Source organism: Pteronotus mesoamericanus, unplaced genomic scaffold (assembly GCF_021234165.1).
Source record: "Pteronotus mesoamericanus isolate MK-2021 breed Mesoamerican mustached bat unplaced genomic scaffold, CSHL_Meso_final contig_69, whole genome shotgun sequence".
NCBI classification, from domain to species: domain Eukaryota; kingdom Metazoa; phylum Chordata; class Mammalia; order Chiroptera; family Mormoopidae; genus Pteronotus; species Pteronotus mesoamericanus.
In genome coordinates this window covers 3,856,611-3,873,584 of record NW_026555237.1, presented here as the reverse complement: position 1 = coordinate 3,873,584, position 16,974 = coordinate 3,856,611, and the positions used below count along the sequence as shown (strand labels likewise).

Genomic DNA, 16,974 nt, shown 5'->3' with positions numbered 1-16,974 from the left:
AATGAATCAAGACTTAAATGTTAGACCCCAAACCATAAAAACCATAGAAGAAAACAGGCAGCAAAATCTGGGACATGGCTCATAGCAATATTTTATCAGATATATCTCTTCTGGCAAGAGAAACAAAAGAAAAATACATGGGACTACATCAAACTGAAAAGTTTTTGCACAGCAAAGGTAGTTCATCAACCATTCTCCACAGAATGGGAGAACATATTTGCTGATACATCTGATAAGGGGTTAATACCCAAAATTTATAAAGAACTTACAAAACTCAACACCAAAAATACAAACAACCCAGTTGAAAAATGGGCAAAGGACCTGAATAAAAACTTCTCCAAAGAGGACATATAGATGGTCAATAGACATATGAAAAGATGCTCAATATCACTATCATCAGAGAAATGCAAATTAAAATCACAATGAGATGTCATCTCACATCTGTCAAAATAGCTATCATCAAATAAATCAACAAACAAGTGCTGGCAAGTATGTGGAGAAAGGGGAACCTTTTGCATTGTTGGTAGGAATGCAAATTGGTGCAGCCACTGTGGAGAGCAGTATGGAGAGACCTCAAAAAATTAAAAATGGACCCAATCTGCGTTTTGACCCAGCGATCCCACTGCTGGGAATATATCCAAAGGAACCCAAAATACTCATTTGAAAGAACATAAGCACCCCTATGTTCCCTGTGGTGTTATTTACAATCACCAAGGTAAGAAAGTAGCCCAAGTTTCCATCAGTAGATGAGTAGATTAAACAACTATGGGAAATTTACAAACAATGGAATACTACTCAGCTGTAAAAAAGAAGAAAGTTTTACCCTTTTCAACAATATGAATGGATCTGGGAACATTATGCGAAGTGAAATAAGCCGGTCAGAGAAAGACAAATACCATATGATCTCACTCATATGTGGAATCTAATGAACAAACTGAACTAAAAAGGAAGATGGGGACAAACTCATAGATGGAGAGCAGGGTGACAGGTAAGGGGGAGGGCGGTGAGGGAGTGGAGGGGCTGAGTAAAAGGCTCAAAGGACTCATGGACATGGACAACAGTGTGGTGATTGCTGGGGGGAGGGTGGTATAAGGGGACTAAATGGTAATAGGAAAAAATACAATAAAGATTAAATTCTTTAAAAGACAAATATGAGTAATGATTTCCACAACAACTTTTTTAAAAGTTGGGGTCATTGAACATGTAACATGAAAACTCAGCTATCAAAACACTTCTTGTTTACAGCTCGGTTGTACTGAAGGAATATTGAGTTAATGCAATAACCACAGTTGAGAGGAGATTTATCAGAGTAGGCTTTCTGGAGGAAATCAATTTTAAGCCGAGTTTGGGGGCCTGGGGAGCTTTGGAGGGCAATGCAGCTTGAATTTAGGAATGGAACCCCTGCACTAGAAAGCATGCCTTGTGCACAAGGGTCGGGCCTTTTACATACAAAATGAAGAAACGCTGTTCTGTCAGCCTGTCCATTTTGCCCTCAACAAGAAAAATGATCAGCTGAGCCAATCGGTTCAGCTACAGCAGTTGATATTGATCAAGAAGGTGGTTTAAATGACTCCACTGGCTCGTTTCCTGCCCAGGGACTGGCTGCTGGGAGTAGCCTGTCATTGATAAGAGTTTTGGAATTAAACTTGCTCTCTTGAATGGGGTGTGTTCTGTTAGTTGGTAAATGTCCTTTCAACACAAGATCCACATATATGTAAGATAGAATGATCATGGGTATAGGTGAATACATACACACACACTACTATCTGGTATCACTGTAATTCCTTTAAAATTTTTACTGCCCAAGAAATAGGGTGGACAATCTTAGTTTTAAAAGAACCACTCTTTAAACTGAATTCAATGTTAATATTTCAATCTTAGTCCAGATCCTAAAGTAAACAGAGAAAATCAAAGGTAAACAACAACACCATCAAAGAAAAAAAGAAGTTACCTTTCAAATGTATTGGGCTTTCCTTCTTTTGGGAATTGAATAGCTCTGAGAACCTAATGAAAGCTATGGACTTTGAATCCCAGAAAAATTGGAACACACAAAAGAGTTTGCATATAATTTCATGGGTCTCAGATTAAGAAAAATGTTATGTTTTCTGCTGCTATATTCAGTTTATCCCAGATAGCAAGGATGACAGTGGAATATAGTTTTAAAAGTGAGAGAAAGTGGAAATGCAGCCATTTTGTTTTAAAAATTATTTTGTAAATGATTTAATTGTTCATTTTTGTCATGGCCCTTCTACATACCATCAGGAATTAGTCTGGTGTTCCCATAACTTATTCAGAATAATTAATAACTAATCAGAAAGTGAGGAAGGGTAGTGGGAGGGAGGGAGGACAGAGACAGACAATCCTAGAGAGAGACCTAGGATGACATCAGTCTAGTCGACTTTAATTTCTGTTGAGCGGACTAGAGAATCTCTGAGTATCAAACAGTTACAAGGGTACTGACCTAATTACTTTTGGCAAAGACAGATGGAGCCTCACCTTCATTTCCTTCTACTGCATGTCAGCAGTTCAGCTGCTTACTGGGCACCTACTGTGCTAACCAGCATTTTGTGTTCAAGAAACTGCGAGAGATGTGAATTGGATCAAGACAAGTCCTGCCCTCAGAGAACTTGCCATTCACTTAACTCTGATGGAATCAAAGCTTTGAAAAGTAAAAGGTCCTTTTAACCTTTCTGTCCTGGTCTTAGCCATCAGCATGCCAGGGTGTTTTCTATAAACACTTCATTGTTTATGAGGTAGAAATAATGCTCTTTGTGTTGAAATTCTTTATGTTGTTTATCTTTTGAACTGCTTAGTGAATCAATGAAAGCTGTTTGTACAAAGACAAATAAAATGCAAGTGGATGGATGCAACTAACCTCCAGATTCACACCTTAAAAGCAAATAAAGCTGAAGTTGGAGAGAAAATTAAAATATGTCTTCTTTCCACTGCATTGCAAGCTTCCAAAGGAGATGCAGTCACGGGGCAGCCGTCTGCTGTCTGCTTCCTCTGTTGCAGGAGAGAAACACCCAGAAGATGAGGATTATGCATCTAGACGGTCCAATTAAAAGATTTTCTTTTATGGGAATGCTTATTATAAAGTAGCACAAGGGAAATGATGTCAAGACTAATCAAGGGTCAAAGACAAATTTGGAATGATTAAGAGTTTCAGAGAATACTTGAAATGCAGTGATCATGAATGCTTTCCCTTAAAGACACTGCAACACGAGAGAGGCAAAACAAAGTACACAGCAGCAAAGCCTGTTTTCAACTTAAATAATTCAGTATCTGGAACAGTTCCAGGAAAACTCCAAAGAGCTACCCCAGCAATGGGCTATCATCTTCACACCTGTACCCAAATAAATCACATATTCCAACTTCTTGTGGGCAGTACCAGAGGGGAGAGAGGAAGGGGGAGAGAATGCTCCATGAATTTACAAATTGCTAGGATGTATCATCTGTCCTCTAAATAAATGCTTTATACTAAGCATCCAGGTGATTCCTCCTAGTCCCCTCCAAGACGCCAAACTTGTAGGGAAAGTGAATTTCTGCCTAGGCTTTATATGAAATCACAAAACCAAACATGTTCAGTCAAGACGCCAGTGACAACTCATTGCTCATCGTTATGATACACTCGCATGGCTGTAATTTCTCTCTCACCCATTGTGGTGGTTGCTTCTCTTCACATTTCCTCAGGCTGGGCCCCTTGGAAGTCAGCGGGGCATTCTCCCTTCCTTCATGCTCTAATAGACTTCACTCTCAACATCGCACACACTCCCAGATCTGGACTGCCTGCACTTAGAGTTAGTCAAGCAACAGAAAATGCTTACAGACAGAAAACAGCAATTTCTTTTTCATCTAAAGAAAAATGAGAGTTTTAAGAACCTTATCACATTCAGATTTAAAAAAAAACAAAATGAAGTACTAAATCCTTCTCCGCAGAAAAAATTTTTGGTTTCAAGGCCATTTTTAATGTTTCAATTCTCTTTATTGTGATCCAGTTTATAAGAATGAGCATATACCTAAAATCACTGATGAAGTTGAAAGGTTTGAACCCATACCTCTACTTGTGACCTGTGGCTGAACTGTGGCTGAACTGTGGCTGAACTGTGGCTGAGCTGCTTGGACTGGGGCATTGTGGTGTGTGATGGCATTTGATTGTGTGAAAATGGACTCTGTCTTGAGCTAAATGCTGAAAAACATCTTCCCAGCTGTGCTGATAGGATGAGGAACTGTGAGGTTGTAGGTGTGGAAAGGTTTCTAATTGAGGACCTGTTCGTAGAAGCTGTCACCTTTAAGCTATAGAAAGCTGCTCTCGTTACTAATCACAAAGTGAGCTTGAATGCTTTGGCTTTTGTGTGTTTAGCTTAATGTTTGTCTCTAGTTTCACCTCTGTGGAAGAGAATTGCTCTCCCTTGCCTGTTCTTAGGTTCATCCTCTTCTCTATCCCTTACCCCTTTTTTGTTTCCCCTGATGATTTTAGGAGTCTTCTCCATTTCCAGAATGTAAGTATTTATAGAAAGACAGACAGGAAGGCACTCAAACTCCAAACCAAGACCAAACCTGTTAGAGGTGCTATTAATCTTAAATAGTGCCAAAATTTTAACTGTATTTGGCAGCTGAGAGAATGACCTGGAAGTTCATGTTCAGAAATCATTCATTTAAACTAGAGGTAGGAAGTCTTACAGGGGTTGAGTCCTGATGAGCAAGGTCTTTACTCAAGTTGTTGGCTTTATAGCCATAATCCTACATTGGCACCAATTCAAGAGATAAGCCTCTAATGAAGAACCCCAAAATAGGCCGTGCACTTATTGTGTGGGTTGTTTTGTTTTTTTTTTTAATCTTGACATTTTTTCTCTTATAGTCTTTATTCTATTGAATCGCTACAGTTGTTTTACTTTCCTGAGAAGCCGAGAACTCTTAATTTTTTAACCAAAGTATCATTGATTTAACCATTCCATAAATATTTAGGAGTGCCTGCTACATGTGAGTGCCTGCTAGATGCTGGAGAGTCTAGCTTTCTGCTGTACTCACCTGGCCCAGCAATATATCCATGTACCAGGTCAGGTTACCCCAGAAGCTGGCTTTGAGATGGATATTACCTTGTAGAATATTTACTGGGAAGAAGGACAGAAACAAGACTGGGCAAGGGAAGAAGCAGCTGGACTTTGGCTGGTCTCTGTGGAGGCCTCAGCCAACCCCACGGCGGACACTGATGGCTGTTCAGAGCCACTGAGAGTTGGAGTAATAGGACAAGGTCTAGGCAATGGATGGCTCCTCTCATTGGTCAGTCACTGGATACGGTTGTTAGGAAAGGGTATGACCTCTGGAAGAGGCAGCACTGCCTGTGACTGGAAGACTAAATCCTCCAATACTGAGTGGCCCAGACAGCACATCGGAGTGTCCACAGCAGTGTACTAGGACACTTTCAGCTATGACACAGAAGATCTTGGCTCGACTGGCTTGTGCCAGAGAGTAAGATATCAGGGACAAAGCACAGCTAGAATTGGTTAGTTCAATGGCTCAATGAATATTCAAGGACCTTCCCATCTTTCTCATGTCAACCTAAGGGGTCAGCTTCGTTTCTCAGCTTTCCTCCAGTCAGTTACGAGATGGCTGTAGCAGGTCTGGGTGTTGCTGTGAAAAAGAAGCCTTCTCTGCCTGTGTGCTCTTTCTAGTGTTGAGGAAAATAGTCCCTCATCTCTCTCTCTCTCTTTTTAAAAATAATGATGGAATATAAAAAACAATATTTATCCTTTTAACCATTCATAAGTATAAAATTCTGTGGCATTAAGTACCTTCATAATGTTATGTAACTATCACCATTATCTATACCCAAAACTTTTTCATCATCCTCAATGAAAACTCTGTATCCATTAAACAATAACTTCCCTTTCGCCATCCCTCTAGCTCCTGGTAAACTCTATTCTACTTTCTGTCTCTATGAATTTGCCTATTATAGGTACCTCATGTAAGTGAAATCATAACAATATTTGTCCTTCTGTGTCTGGTTTATTTCATTAAGCATGTTTCCAAGGTCCATTTATGTTGTGCATACATCAAAATTCCATTCCTTTTTGTGGCTGAATAATATTCCATTGGATGTATATACAACATTTTGTTTATCCATTCATCTGTTGATGGATGTGGGTTGCTTTTACCTTTTGGCTGTCATGAATAATGTTTCTATGAGAATTGGTGTACAAATAACTGTTCAAGTCCCTGCTTCCCATTCTTTTGAATACATACCTAGAGATAGAATTGCTGGATCATATAGTAATTTGGTGTTTAACCTTTTGATAAACTGCCAAATTTTTCTGCAGCAGCTGTACCATTTTACCTTCCCATTAACGATGCACAAGGGTTCCAGTTTCTCTACATCTTCAGCAAAACTTATTTCCCTTTTAAGAAATTATAGTCATCCTTGCCCTCTTATCTTTTTGGCCACTATTGGCCATTTCCTACATGAATTATTGGTAAAGTGAATGAGACCACCATGATTGTCTCAGGACCCGTGCCCTGTGTAGTAGCGTCCATTTCTCTGAAGGGCATGACTGCAGGGAGGACAGATGGATATCTGAACAAAATCAGTGCGTTCTGGCAAGAAAGAAGGGATGGGGATGTATTATAGGGAGACTACCATCAATGTTTGTAATGGAGAAGCTTTAAAAATATTAGTGCTCAGACTAGAATTTCTGATTCCATTGGAGGCCATTGGTCTGCAGTGAGTTCCTGTCATCAGTCTTTTTTAAATGTTAGCCCAGTTGCTTCTAATGTGCAGTCAGGGTTGAGATCACTGATCTAGCAGGTAAGATGGCCCCCAAAGCCAGTTAGTATGCATACTGAGCATTGAGAAGTACAACAAGCTACAGGAACAGTATGCTGGGAACCTTGCCTGGTCCAAGGAGACCAAGGAAATCCTCTAAGAGTAGATGATGTTTACTGATATTTGGACAGGTCAGTTGGGCTGGGAAAGAATATCATATACAGGAAACTCCCGATTCAGGGTCTTGGTATTTGTGGTTTCCTTTGCCTGGAATCCTCTGCCCCATTTAGCCATATGACTAACTTCTCACTTCCTTCAAGTCTTTACTCAAAAGCTATTGTGTCAGTAAGGCCTTTTCTAGACATCCTACCCTTACTTCGTATTCTCCTTCTCTGCTTTATTTTTTCTAAGTATTTACCATCAACATGCTGCATATGTTGTTCATTTTATTAGCTGTCTTCCCTACCAGAAAATATGTATGAAAATAACTTTCCTACTAGAATACCCCTGCTCCCTAAGGGTAAGGATTTTTATCTGTTTTGTTTATTTTTCTAGTGCTAGGACAGTACCTGGCATATAGTAGGCACTAAATAAATTTGTCAGTACCTGCATTTTACAGAGGAGAAATCTGAGGCTCAGTGCAATTAAATAATTTACTTAACATCACACAGCTAGAAAGTGGCAGAGTGTTGGGTAGTTAAATACAGGGTGGGGCAAAAGTAGGCTTACAGTGAGGAGGATATGAAGCACAGAGTTTATTCTTTTTTTTAAAAGATTTTATTTATTTTAGAGAGGGGAGGAGAGGGAGAAAGACAGGGAGAGAAACATCAATATGTGGTTCCCTCTTGTGTGCCCCCCACTGAGGACCTGGCCCTCAACCCAGGCATGTGCCCTGACTGGGAATTGGACCAGCGATCCTTTGGTTCACAGGCTGGCATTCAGTCCACTGAGCCATGCCAGCCAGGGCTATTCTTATATTATTATTTATTAATTACTGTATAATTTTCCATATGAACAACTGTAAACCTATTTTTGCCTACCCTGTATTCTATGATTTTTTTTTTTTTTACAATACAGAAACTCCATTTAGCAAAAAGATGAAGCAATATCAATGGCCCCTGTCCAGCCTCCCTCCCTACCACCAGCTGAAGAAAAAAAATCTTAAAATGAGGAAAGATTACGTGTTGGAGGCTTTGTGGAGTTGCTCTATGGACCCTTGACTAGGGCGTTCAGATGTGAGTGTTTTTAAGCAAGGAAGGTGGGAAGCCTTCTCAGCACTTGTTTCAAGGCAAGAAGGTCAGTGACTATAATTAAATGCAGACCAGCTGCCGAAGAAGATGGCAGGCAGGAGGAGGGAAGGGGGGCTTGGCTACACAGGAAGATATGCTGAGTGGGTTTGAAATAGTTGGGGAGAATTTTTACTGTTATCAGCATCAAGATCTGCCTCATTGACAATCCCAAGCAGACTCACCTAAAAATTCCTTCCTCCTTCATCCATTGCAGTGAACACACAAGGAGGAATCCTAGCAGGATACAGGAAGAGCAATCAGAGGACAGCCCTCTAATTGGATCTGCTAAAGCTTTGTCAGAATGAGGGCAGTGATTTTTAAAGAGCATGTTTTTTTGAGGAAGAGAAACTTTGGCGGGACAGTAATTTCACGAGGAGGTGAAATCCAGGCCTTTTCCCCCTCCCACTTGGGAAGCCACATTGCTGGCGCTGTCCCTCCACAGGAACCCAGCCCTCTGGGGGAGTGGAGTTGCTGGAAGCAGAGCCCAAGCTGGCAGGTGGCTTTCCTAAGTAGTTCAGAGGGAGGAGGCAGGGCCAGGGCATGAGTGGAAGCTGAGTCCTGTGGACCAGTCAAACTGGGCAGGGGGATTCCACGGGGCCAGCCAGAACAAGGGCCTGGCACCTCTCTAAGACAAAGGGTCCCCTGACATACTTAGCCTGGTGCCCAGCACAGAGCAAGTCCTGAATAAATTTTCTTTTCTCTTCTGTTCAGGAACAAAATGAGGGCCAAGACAATGGCTCAGAACAGAGCTAGGAAAGGCCATTTCAAAGGTCCTGGGTTGTGACCCAGAGAGTAGAAGTAGGGACAGAGGCACTTAAGTTGTAAAATGCCTTCTGTTGGCAATGTTCAGCTGCTTGCCTTCCTCCTGCGAGGTACAAACAAGGAGCTGCCACAGCAGCATCAGTCTTGGGCCCCGGGCATGTCTTCCACTTTCCCCTCAGAACACCATTCCTCTTCACTTGCTCGCCACCGTTCCCAGGGCCCTTAGCGAGTGCCTGCGTGCTTCACCCAGATCCCCTCTGTATCTGATGTTCTCGCCTCCCACTGCTGTCCTTGCTGGGAATGGCCCTCACCCACAGGGAATTCTGAGGATGGCTTTTTCCCACATGGAACTGCTTTGCCCAAGGGTTCACCCCCTCCCAGGGGCACCCTGAAACCAATGGCTGCATGATGCAGGAGACCTTTCAGTTTGGAACAACTCTAAAGGGTCATCCAGCCCCAGAGTTCCCCGTTGGATCTGCTGAAACTCATTGTGGTAAGCATCTCCCTCAGCCCAGTCCTGCCCTCCACTCTTCCTCACAGGTATCCCTCAAGAGCGCTGCCCAAAAACCTTCTGCCAGTGACTCTGGGGAGCCCACTGTAAGACGACCCATCCCTTCTTTGTCTGTTGTCTTTTCCTCTCCAACCACAGATACTCATCTGACCACCCAGGAACCCTCTTTGCATTAAAATGCAGTCACATTACAGCCCAGTGACTGGAAAACGGGTACTCATGGGTTATCATTATGGGAACCGATACTTAGGTGTAGCTAGCAGTCTACAAAGCAGGCGTGCATGCATGATTTCATTTGCAAAGCAGAGTAGCACGATGGTCTCCAGTAATTCTGCCTGGACTTCAATCTTGGTCCGGCTACTTACTGATCTTGTGACCTTGGGCTAGCCGCATAACCTTTCTATTGCTCAACTTCCCCATCTGTAAAATGGCATAGTGATGGTCCATTTTTCCTAGAGTTTTTGTTAGAATAAAATGAGTCAGTACACGTAGTAAATGAAGGTCTCAGAGTAGTGGTGACACAGTAAGCACATAGTATATGGTAGTTATCAGTATTTGATCCTCATAAGAACCCTTTAAGACATTACGATTTCTACTGGGTTGGACATCTCTTGTTCCCCGCCTCATACTCTCAGCCCACCTTTTCACTCTGTCCTTGCTGTGGCCACCTGCTTGCACAGGTGTAATCCAACAGCACCTTGCACAGTTGTACTGCTTATTCTTCCTCCCCCTCCTCCTCTTTCTACTCCTTCTCCTCTTCCTTCTTCCTTCTTTCTTCCCACCTTCCTCTTCTTCTTCCTCTTCTTACTCAGAATGGCTTAAAATTTTATGTTGAAAAAGTGGAATAGAAAAATTATATGAACAAGAATCTGCATATTTTGTTCTTATTTATTCTCCGACATGCATCTACTGTAATAAATTATAAGCAATAGATTTTTTTTAATGAACAGAAACTCAAACCAGAAATCTTACAAAAGGCTTTCTTTTTCTTTCTGGATCTTTTGTTTCTCTTAGTCTTGGGGAAAGAGCTTCTAATTTGTTAAGAAATAAAGTTGTCTAATAAAGTTTCTCACCCTCCATGCAGTGCAGCTGCCCTTCCTGGGGACCACTGAGAGCCCGCACCCTCGCCAGGCCACAGTGAGCCACTGTATGGAAGTCCTTCCTGCCTGAAGGCAGATCATCTCAGGATCTCCTTAAACATTACTGTCTAGTTATAGTACATCACAGAACCGTCATTCATTCCCTAACGGAGAAGTTGGCAGATGCATCTTCTTAAATCACTTGGAAAGAGAGTGCAAGAAGAGAAAGGAAAAAGAGCCTGCTTGGGGAATGCATGCATTGGCAGTTTACAGCAGTTCACCACGTGTGTTCCCACAATCTTGCGGTTCCTGACTGCTTCTACTTACTGTTTATTTCTTACTTCCTGCCCCAGCTTCTTTGCCACCTTCATCTGAGCTGCCTGTGGAACGCACTCAGCCATTCTGATCCAAGCAAATGTGAAAGTGTGAGGAAGCTAATATCCCTCTGTGTGACATCCTAGTGGTCCCTTCTTTTATGCCTTGAGAGAATAGAATCTGCCCCCTTGAGACCCAACTTCAGTTGCTCACAGCAGTGAGCACCCTGGCGTGGTTTTCCCCCCCTTCCCTGTCTCATTCTTCCTGTTGCCCACTCCTGTAGTATGTGCTCACTTCCCCAAATATAATACCCACACACAGGCCCTTGCCTCATGCTCTGTGTTTGGGAAACTGTCTTAACTGTGCAAAAGAGGAGCATGAAATAATAAAAAGAGGCCTGTTCAACATCGAGAATCAGATCTAGATTCAAGTCAAAGCATCCCACCTGCTGAATCTCATGGCCTCACATGGTACCACCTCCCAGCCCATACATACCCCTCTTAACAGAGGTCTGGAAACTTGATTAGCCAATGGGAGGCTGGGGAGAAGATCACTATGAACAGATGGCTTCGGACACTTTCCTGTCGGAGCCCCTCTCCAGTCCCTGCATAGAGCTAAGCTGGTCCTATGTGGCCCAGGGATTACTTGAATTTGCCTTTGTTTTACCAGCACCCGGGTCCTGGCATATAATAGGTGCTTAGGAAATGTTTGCAGGATATACAAGTGCGGAAATCAAACTATTGATGGTTTATTTTTATGTGGCCATGCCTGTTCCTATATTTAGTGTTTATGTTTTATGCTGGTTTGGAACGTAATCTTTATTGGACAGAGAACATTTTGAAGAGAAGATTGTTTCCTTTTTTTAACCAAGGTAAGTTAGCACAGAATCATGTGCCTGAGAATTATTCCAGAAATACTAAATATCTTCAAGAAAACCTGATTATCAGGTTGACTGTCTGATGAAGTGAATGCCACTGATGAAAGAAATAGCTAGGAGCTGTCAAACTGGTAGCTTGCAGGGCAAATGTAGCTCTAAGACACATGGCTTTTGCCAGTACAATGATGATCATTTTATATTGAAATTCCTCTGAAATATGTTGTAGGCCCCACAATTTCTGTGGCATTCTGCCTGAGCTAATTCTCAAATTTGTGTTAACCTACCTAGACGTGTGATATATAGGTGTGTGGCCCCCGCACAGAGTGACACATAACAAGGTATTCCTTATATAGAAAGAGTTGAAGTTGCTGCCTGGCATAATTCCTGACTTTTTCTATAGTTTGCTCAGCCTTTCCTCACCACCATCAGCGGGTGGCCATTGAGAGCATAATATTCTGCCTTCCAGATACTATAAGATCTCCGTGGTGCTCATGTGCTTTGTGGTCCCCACACTGGTGCCCTGGTGCATCTGGGGAGAGAGTCTGTGGAATTCCTACTTCTTGGCCTCCATTCTTCGCTATACCATCTCACTCAACGTCACCTGGCTGGTCAACAGTGCCGCCCACATGTATGGAAACCGGCCCTATGACAAGCACATCAGCCCTCGGCAAAACCCACTGGTCACTCTGGGCGCCGTTGGTGAGTAGGGGTGTGAGGGCCAATGGAGAGAATGGTAGCTTGATTATCTTGGCTTCTCTTGGTTTTATGGAATCTGTAAAGAGAGGCAGTAGAGTGGAATGGAATGAATTTCGGCCTTTGGTGTTAGAATCTTGGCTCATGGGCAAGTCACTTAGCCTCTAATATACAGTCTTTTTACCTATGAAGTGGGATTAGCAATGCTTTCTTTATAGGGATGTTGTGAGGATTAAGTAAGATACTTGTATATGTAAACTGCTTGGTACAGTGCCTGGCACATAGTAGGTGATCAATAATTAGTACCTATTTAGTTTTGCCATCGAGATTTACCTGCAGGAGAGTAGCAATTGACTTTTCTCTCTAGCTGCCTGGACAGCTCTGTCCTCAGGTGTCCCATCATTTGGCTGACCGTAAGAAAAACAGGCCTTTAAACAGAGAGATTGGAAGAAATGAGATTGTGGCATCTCACAGTACCACAGAATGGCTAAGAGTAAGGCCTCTGGAGTCTTAACAAGTTTGACAGAGTCCTGGTTCCTTCACTTACTGTCTGGTCAAGGTACCTGGCTCCTCCATACTTCATGTCTTCATTTGTAAAGTGGGCATAATAGTAGCATTCACTTCCTCCTGGGCTTGTTGGGAGGGCCAGGTAAATTAATACATAGCATTTACAGTAGAAGTTAGTACAAAATAAGCCCCCAGTGATGTTGTTTTTATTACCAACCATATGGTCTTAGGCAAATTTCTTGTCCCTTCTCCTCATTTACTTTCTCACTTTAAAATTGGAGTAACCGTAGCTCAGAGGGGTACAGATTACAGCAGTTCGTACTCATTAAAGCACTTCGCACTGTGGCTGGCACTTGCTACATGATTAATAATTATTAGCAATAGCTTTATAGAAGCAACTGGGCTTCATGGTAAGCTGAGTCTTTAGCACAGAGCTCAAGTCAGGAAGAGAAGTTCCTGCTGTTGAATAGAAATGATCTCTGTATCACTCAGCGATGGGTTTCTACCACCACTTTATTAGGGTTTTCCACGTAAGGCCCCAGGGATCTTTAGTTGACAAGAGCAATATAAAGTGAAATAAACACCAAATTTAGCTATGGGGTAACAGGATAAACAGAGAGCCAAGTGCCTTGGAAGACAGGAGGAAGTTTCCTGACCCTCCTATTGATGTCCTTTCTCCTCTTGTCACTTTCATTTTCTAGAAGGATTCTAAGGAGGGAGCCACATCTAGCATTGACCCTGAGAGCAAGACCTGAGTGGGGATAAGAGAGATTGTTACCACTTTATAGAGAGAAGGAAGTCCAGGAAACCCAAAGAATGTGGCCACGACACACTCCCTGAACTTCTGGGAATTGGTTTCAAGTCAATTCAGATCAACACTGGGCTCCCAGTCAGCTTTCTTCATACAGGTCCTTAGAAGGCTCTTGTTATACCCAACCGTGCAGACCAGTGACTGTTTCTGAAAATGAGGGTTAAACTTCTCTATACTGTACAGGAAGGAACCTAAAAATGACAAGGGTAGAGGGGTAGAGTAGAGAAGACCTAAATTAAGAAAATGGCAGACCACAGGTCAGTCCATCTGATGTGCTCAGTATAGAGCAGAATTCTTCAAACGTGGTCATCAGAAGAACCATACAATGACCGAAGCCATGTAAGTAGTAAAGGAAGAATCTGGCAGTTCTTCAAATGGTTGAAAACAGTTACTATATAATCTAGCAGCTCTATTCCTAGATTCGTTCCTAAGAGTAATCAAAACATATGTCCACATAAAAACCTATATTTGAATGCTCATAGCAACAGTATTCATAATAGCTAAAAAGTGGAAATAACCCAAATGTCCATGGATGAATAGATGTATACACTTATATAAATGTAGTGGCATGATAAGTGGTATATCCATATAAAAAAGAAATGAAATGCTGATAACCTGCTACACCTTGAAAATATTATGTTAAGTGAAAGAGATCAGTCACATAGGATAACATTTCATTTATATGAAATGTTCAAAATAGGCAAATCTATACAGATGGTATTAGTGTTCTCCAGAGAAAGAGAAATTGTGTATGTATCTCAGTATATATACAGTTATATATTATATATTTTCCTCATAATAAATTTCCATATATAGAAACAGTAGGCTATATATGTAACATGGATATATTCTGTTGGTTCTGTATATAGATAGAAACATAGAAAGATTGATTGATTGATTATGCCAAATTAGCTCACACTATTATAGAGGCTATGAAGTCCCACAAGATGTAGTCTGAGAGCTGGAGACCCAGGAAAGCCAGTGGTATAATTAAGTCCAAAGACCAGAGAACCAGGGGAGCCAATGGTATAAAACCCAGTCCGAGGGCAGGGAAAGATGAGACAGATGTTCCAGTTCAACCAGCGAGTTAGGAGAAGAGGGAAATTCCACCCTCCACCACCATTTGTTCTATTCCAGCCCTTAAAGGATTGAATAAAACCCAGCCACACTGGGGAAAGAGGTCTACTTTACTGAGTCCTCTGGTTCAAATGTTAGTCTCACCCATCAACACTCTCATAGACGCGCACACACTGATTGATGTTTAACAGGCACCCCTTGGCCCATCAGGCTGACACATAAAATTAGCTATCATAGAGACAGAAAGTAGGGCTGGGAGGGTTGGGGAATGATTGGGAAATGACAGCTAAGGGGTTTAGGATTTCCTTTTAGTTAATGAAAATATTATAATTTATTGTGGTGATGGATGCACAAGTCCGAATATTCTAAAAACCATTAAAGAGTATACTTTCAATGGGTGAATTGTATGGTGAGTTATGTCTCAACAAAGCTGTTTTAAAAATCAAATAAAAGATGTTCTGAGGTAATTCCCCTCCTTAAAACACCCTCACAGAAAAGAAGAAAAGCTATGCACTGGGAGGGATAAGCTAATATATAGGCAGATTTTGGATATTTAAAGATCCAACTCCTTGCACTACCTGGTGTGGCTCAGTGGACTGAACACCAGCCTGCGAACCAAAGGGTCGCCGGTTTGATCCCCAGTCAGGGCACATGCCTGGTTTTTTGGCCAGGTCCCCAGTAGGGGGTGGGTGAGAGGCAATCACATTGATGTTTCTCTCCCTCTCTCCTTCCCTTCCCCCATCTCTCTAAAAATAAGTAAATAAAATCTTTTAAAAAATAAATCAAGACCCAACTCCTTGATTTATTTACCTATTTGAACAATTCTCATTTATCCCTTCCAAGCTCTCCCAAGGTCTTGCTCTCATCACTCCAATCCACAGTGGCTGTTTTCCTTTTATGAACATATGGTCTGTTTGTTACCAGCCAGTCAGCATCTAGCTTACAAAGTACAGCTTGGAAGTCACGGTAGCATGTCTCCAATTCTTAGAGGAAAATTATCTGGTGACTTAATGCTGATATCTTTATTGTTATTTTCTGTTTACATTTTGTTTTTCTAGCCAACTAAGTAGAGCTTCCTACAGGTAGAAATTAAGTCTTTTGCTCTCTAAAGAGTCTGATGCAGTGTCTTGTACATGGTAGACCCCCAGTAAGTGAGCGATTTAAGATCTGTAGAGAGGTGGTTGAGCAGTTTGTTTCAATGCTCATTTTGTCTTCCAGGCGAAGGCTTCCACAATTACCATCACACCTTTCCCTTTGACTACTCTGCAAGTGAATTTGGCTTAAATTTCAACCCCACCACCTGGTTCATTGACATCATGTGCTGGCTGGGGCTGGCCACTGACCGCAAACGGGCAACCAAGCCAATGATCGAGGCCCGGAAAGCCAGGACTGGAGATGGCAGCGCTTGAACCTGGAACCGCCATCCAACACGCCTGACCTTGACACTTTGGTCCCTGCCTTCTGTTACTATAGTTCTCATGCTCATTGGATCATGGGAGGGAATGGAATCTATGTGGTTCAAGAATTTTTTGTTTGTCTCAAAGTCAAGATACAACTACCAATGAAAAAAATTTTTTTAAGTCAGTAATAATGAGTTAACATTAGAGTGTGAACATGTGATTTAATTGCTATAGCTATAACATGTCAAACATACATTGTCATGTGCTTGTACCCAATATTAACCCTGACAAGAGGAAAGAAGTTAATATTCTTTCAGTGTGATTCAGGAGAGCATTTTCTTTTCTACCATTTAACCCAGCATTAGTTTTAAACACACTACCTGAAGGAGCAGAGAGACAGGGTAGCAGACAAAAGAGGGGGTCTAAGTAGTAACTAAAGAATGTTTCTGTTTTGTAATTATTGTGTATTTTTGTTGTTTTTTTAAGTAAGAGAATTGAACATCTTAAAAAATGAGAATACAGGAAATGGCTCTCTTATTATTTTTGCCCTGTTCACAGCTTGTTAATGCTCTGCCATCTTTGCTTCAAAAGAGATCTCTCCACTGCCCAGCTAGTTTTGTGTCCTGAGCTGTATGCCCAGCTGACCCCGTAAATCAATGCCTATTTAGGTGTTTGATTTTGTCCTTTTTGCTCTTTTCATTTTAAAGGTGTATAACTCAGACATGCCAGACACCAAATTAAGCTCTCATTTCAATGTTTAGATACCTAATTTATATTCTAATTGATCCCCGCCAATGATGCATGTACTTTAGCTGTTTCTGCCAAACAAGCATATTAATTTTCCACACCAGGCCATCAGATATTAATAACTGACAGTTACCTAGAACTCA

The 16,974-nt window shown here is 41.7% G+C and overlaps 1 protein-coding gene across 1 annotated transcript in view; it reads left to right on the top strand.

Moving 5' to 3' along the window:
* The window catches only part of SCD5 (stearoyl-CoA desaturase 5), a 155,359-nt gene extending 139,120 nt beyond the window's left edge, over positions 1 to 16,239 (top strand). Inside the window, exons 4-5 of the mRNA XM_054582334.1 lie at positions 12,063 to 12,295; positions 15,903 to 16,239. Coding sequence (XP_054438309.1) covers positions 12,063 to 12,295; positions 15,903 to 16,093 — 424 coding nt within the window. The 3' untranslated portion in view covers positions 16,094 to 16,239. The remainder of the gene's footprint in view (positions 1 to 12,062; positions 12,296 to 15,902) is intronic.
* The last annotated feature ends 735 nt before the right edge of the window (positions 16,240 to 16,974 follow it).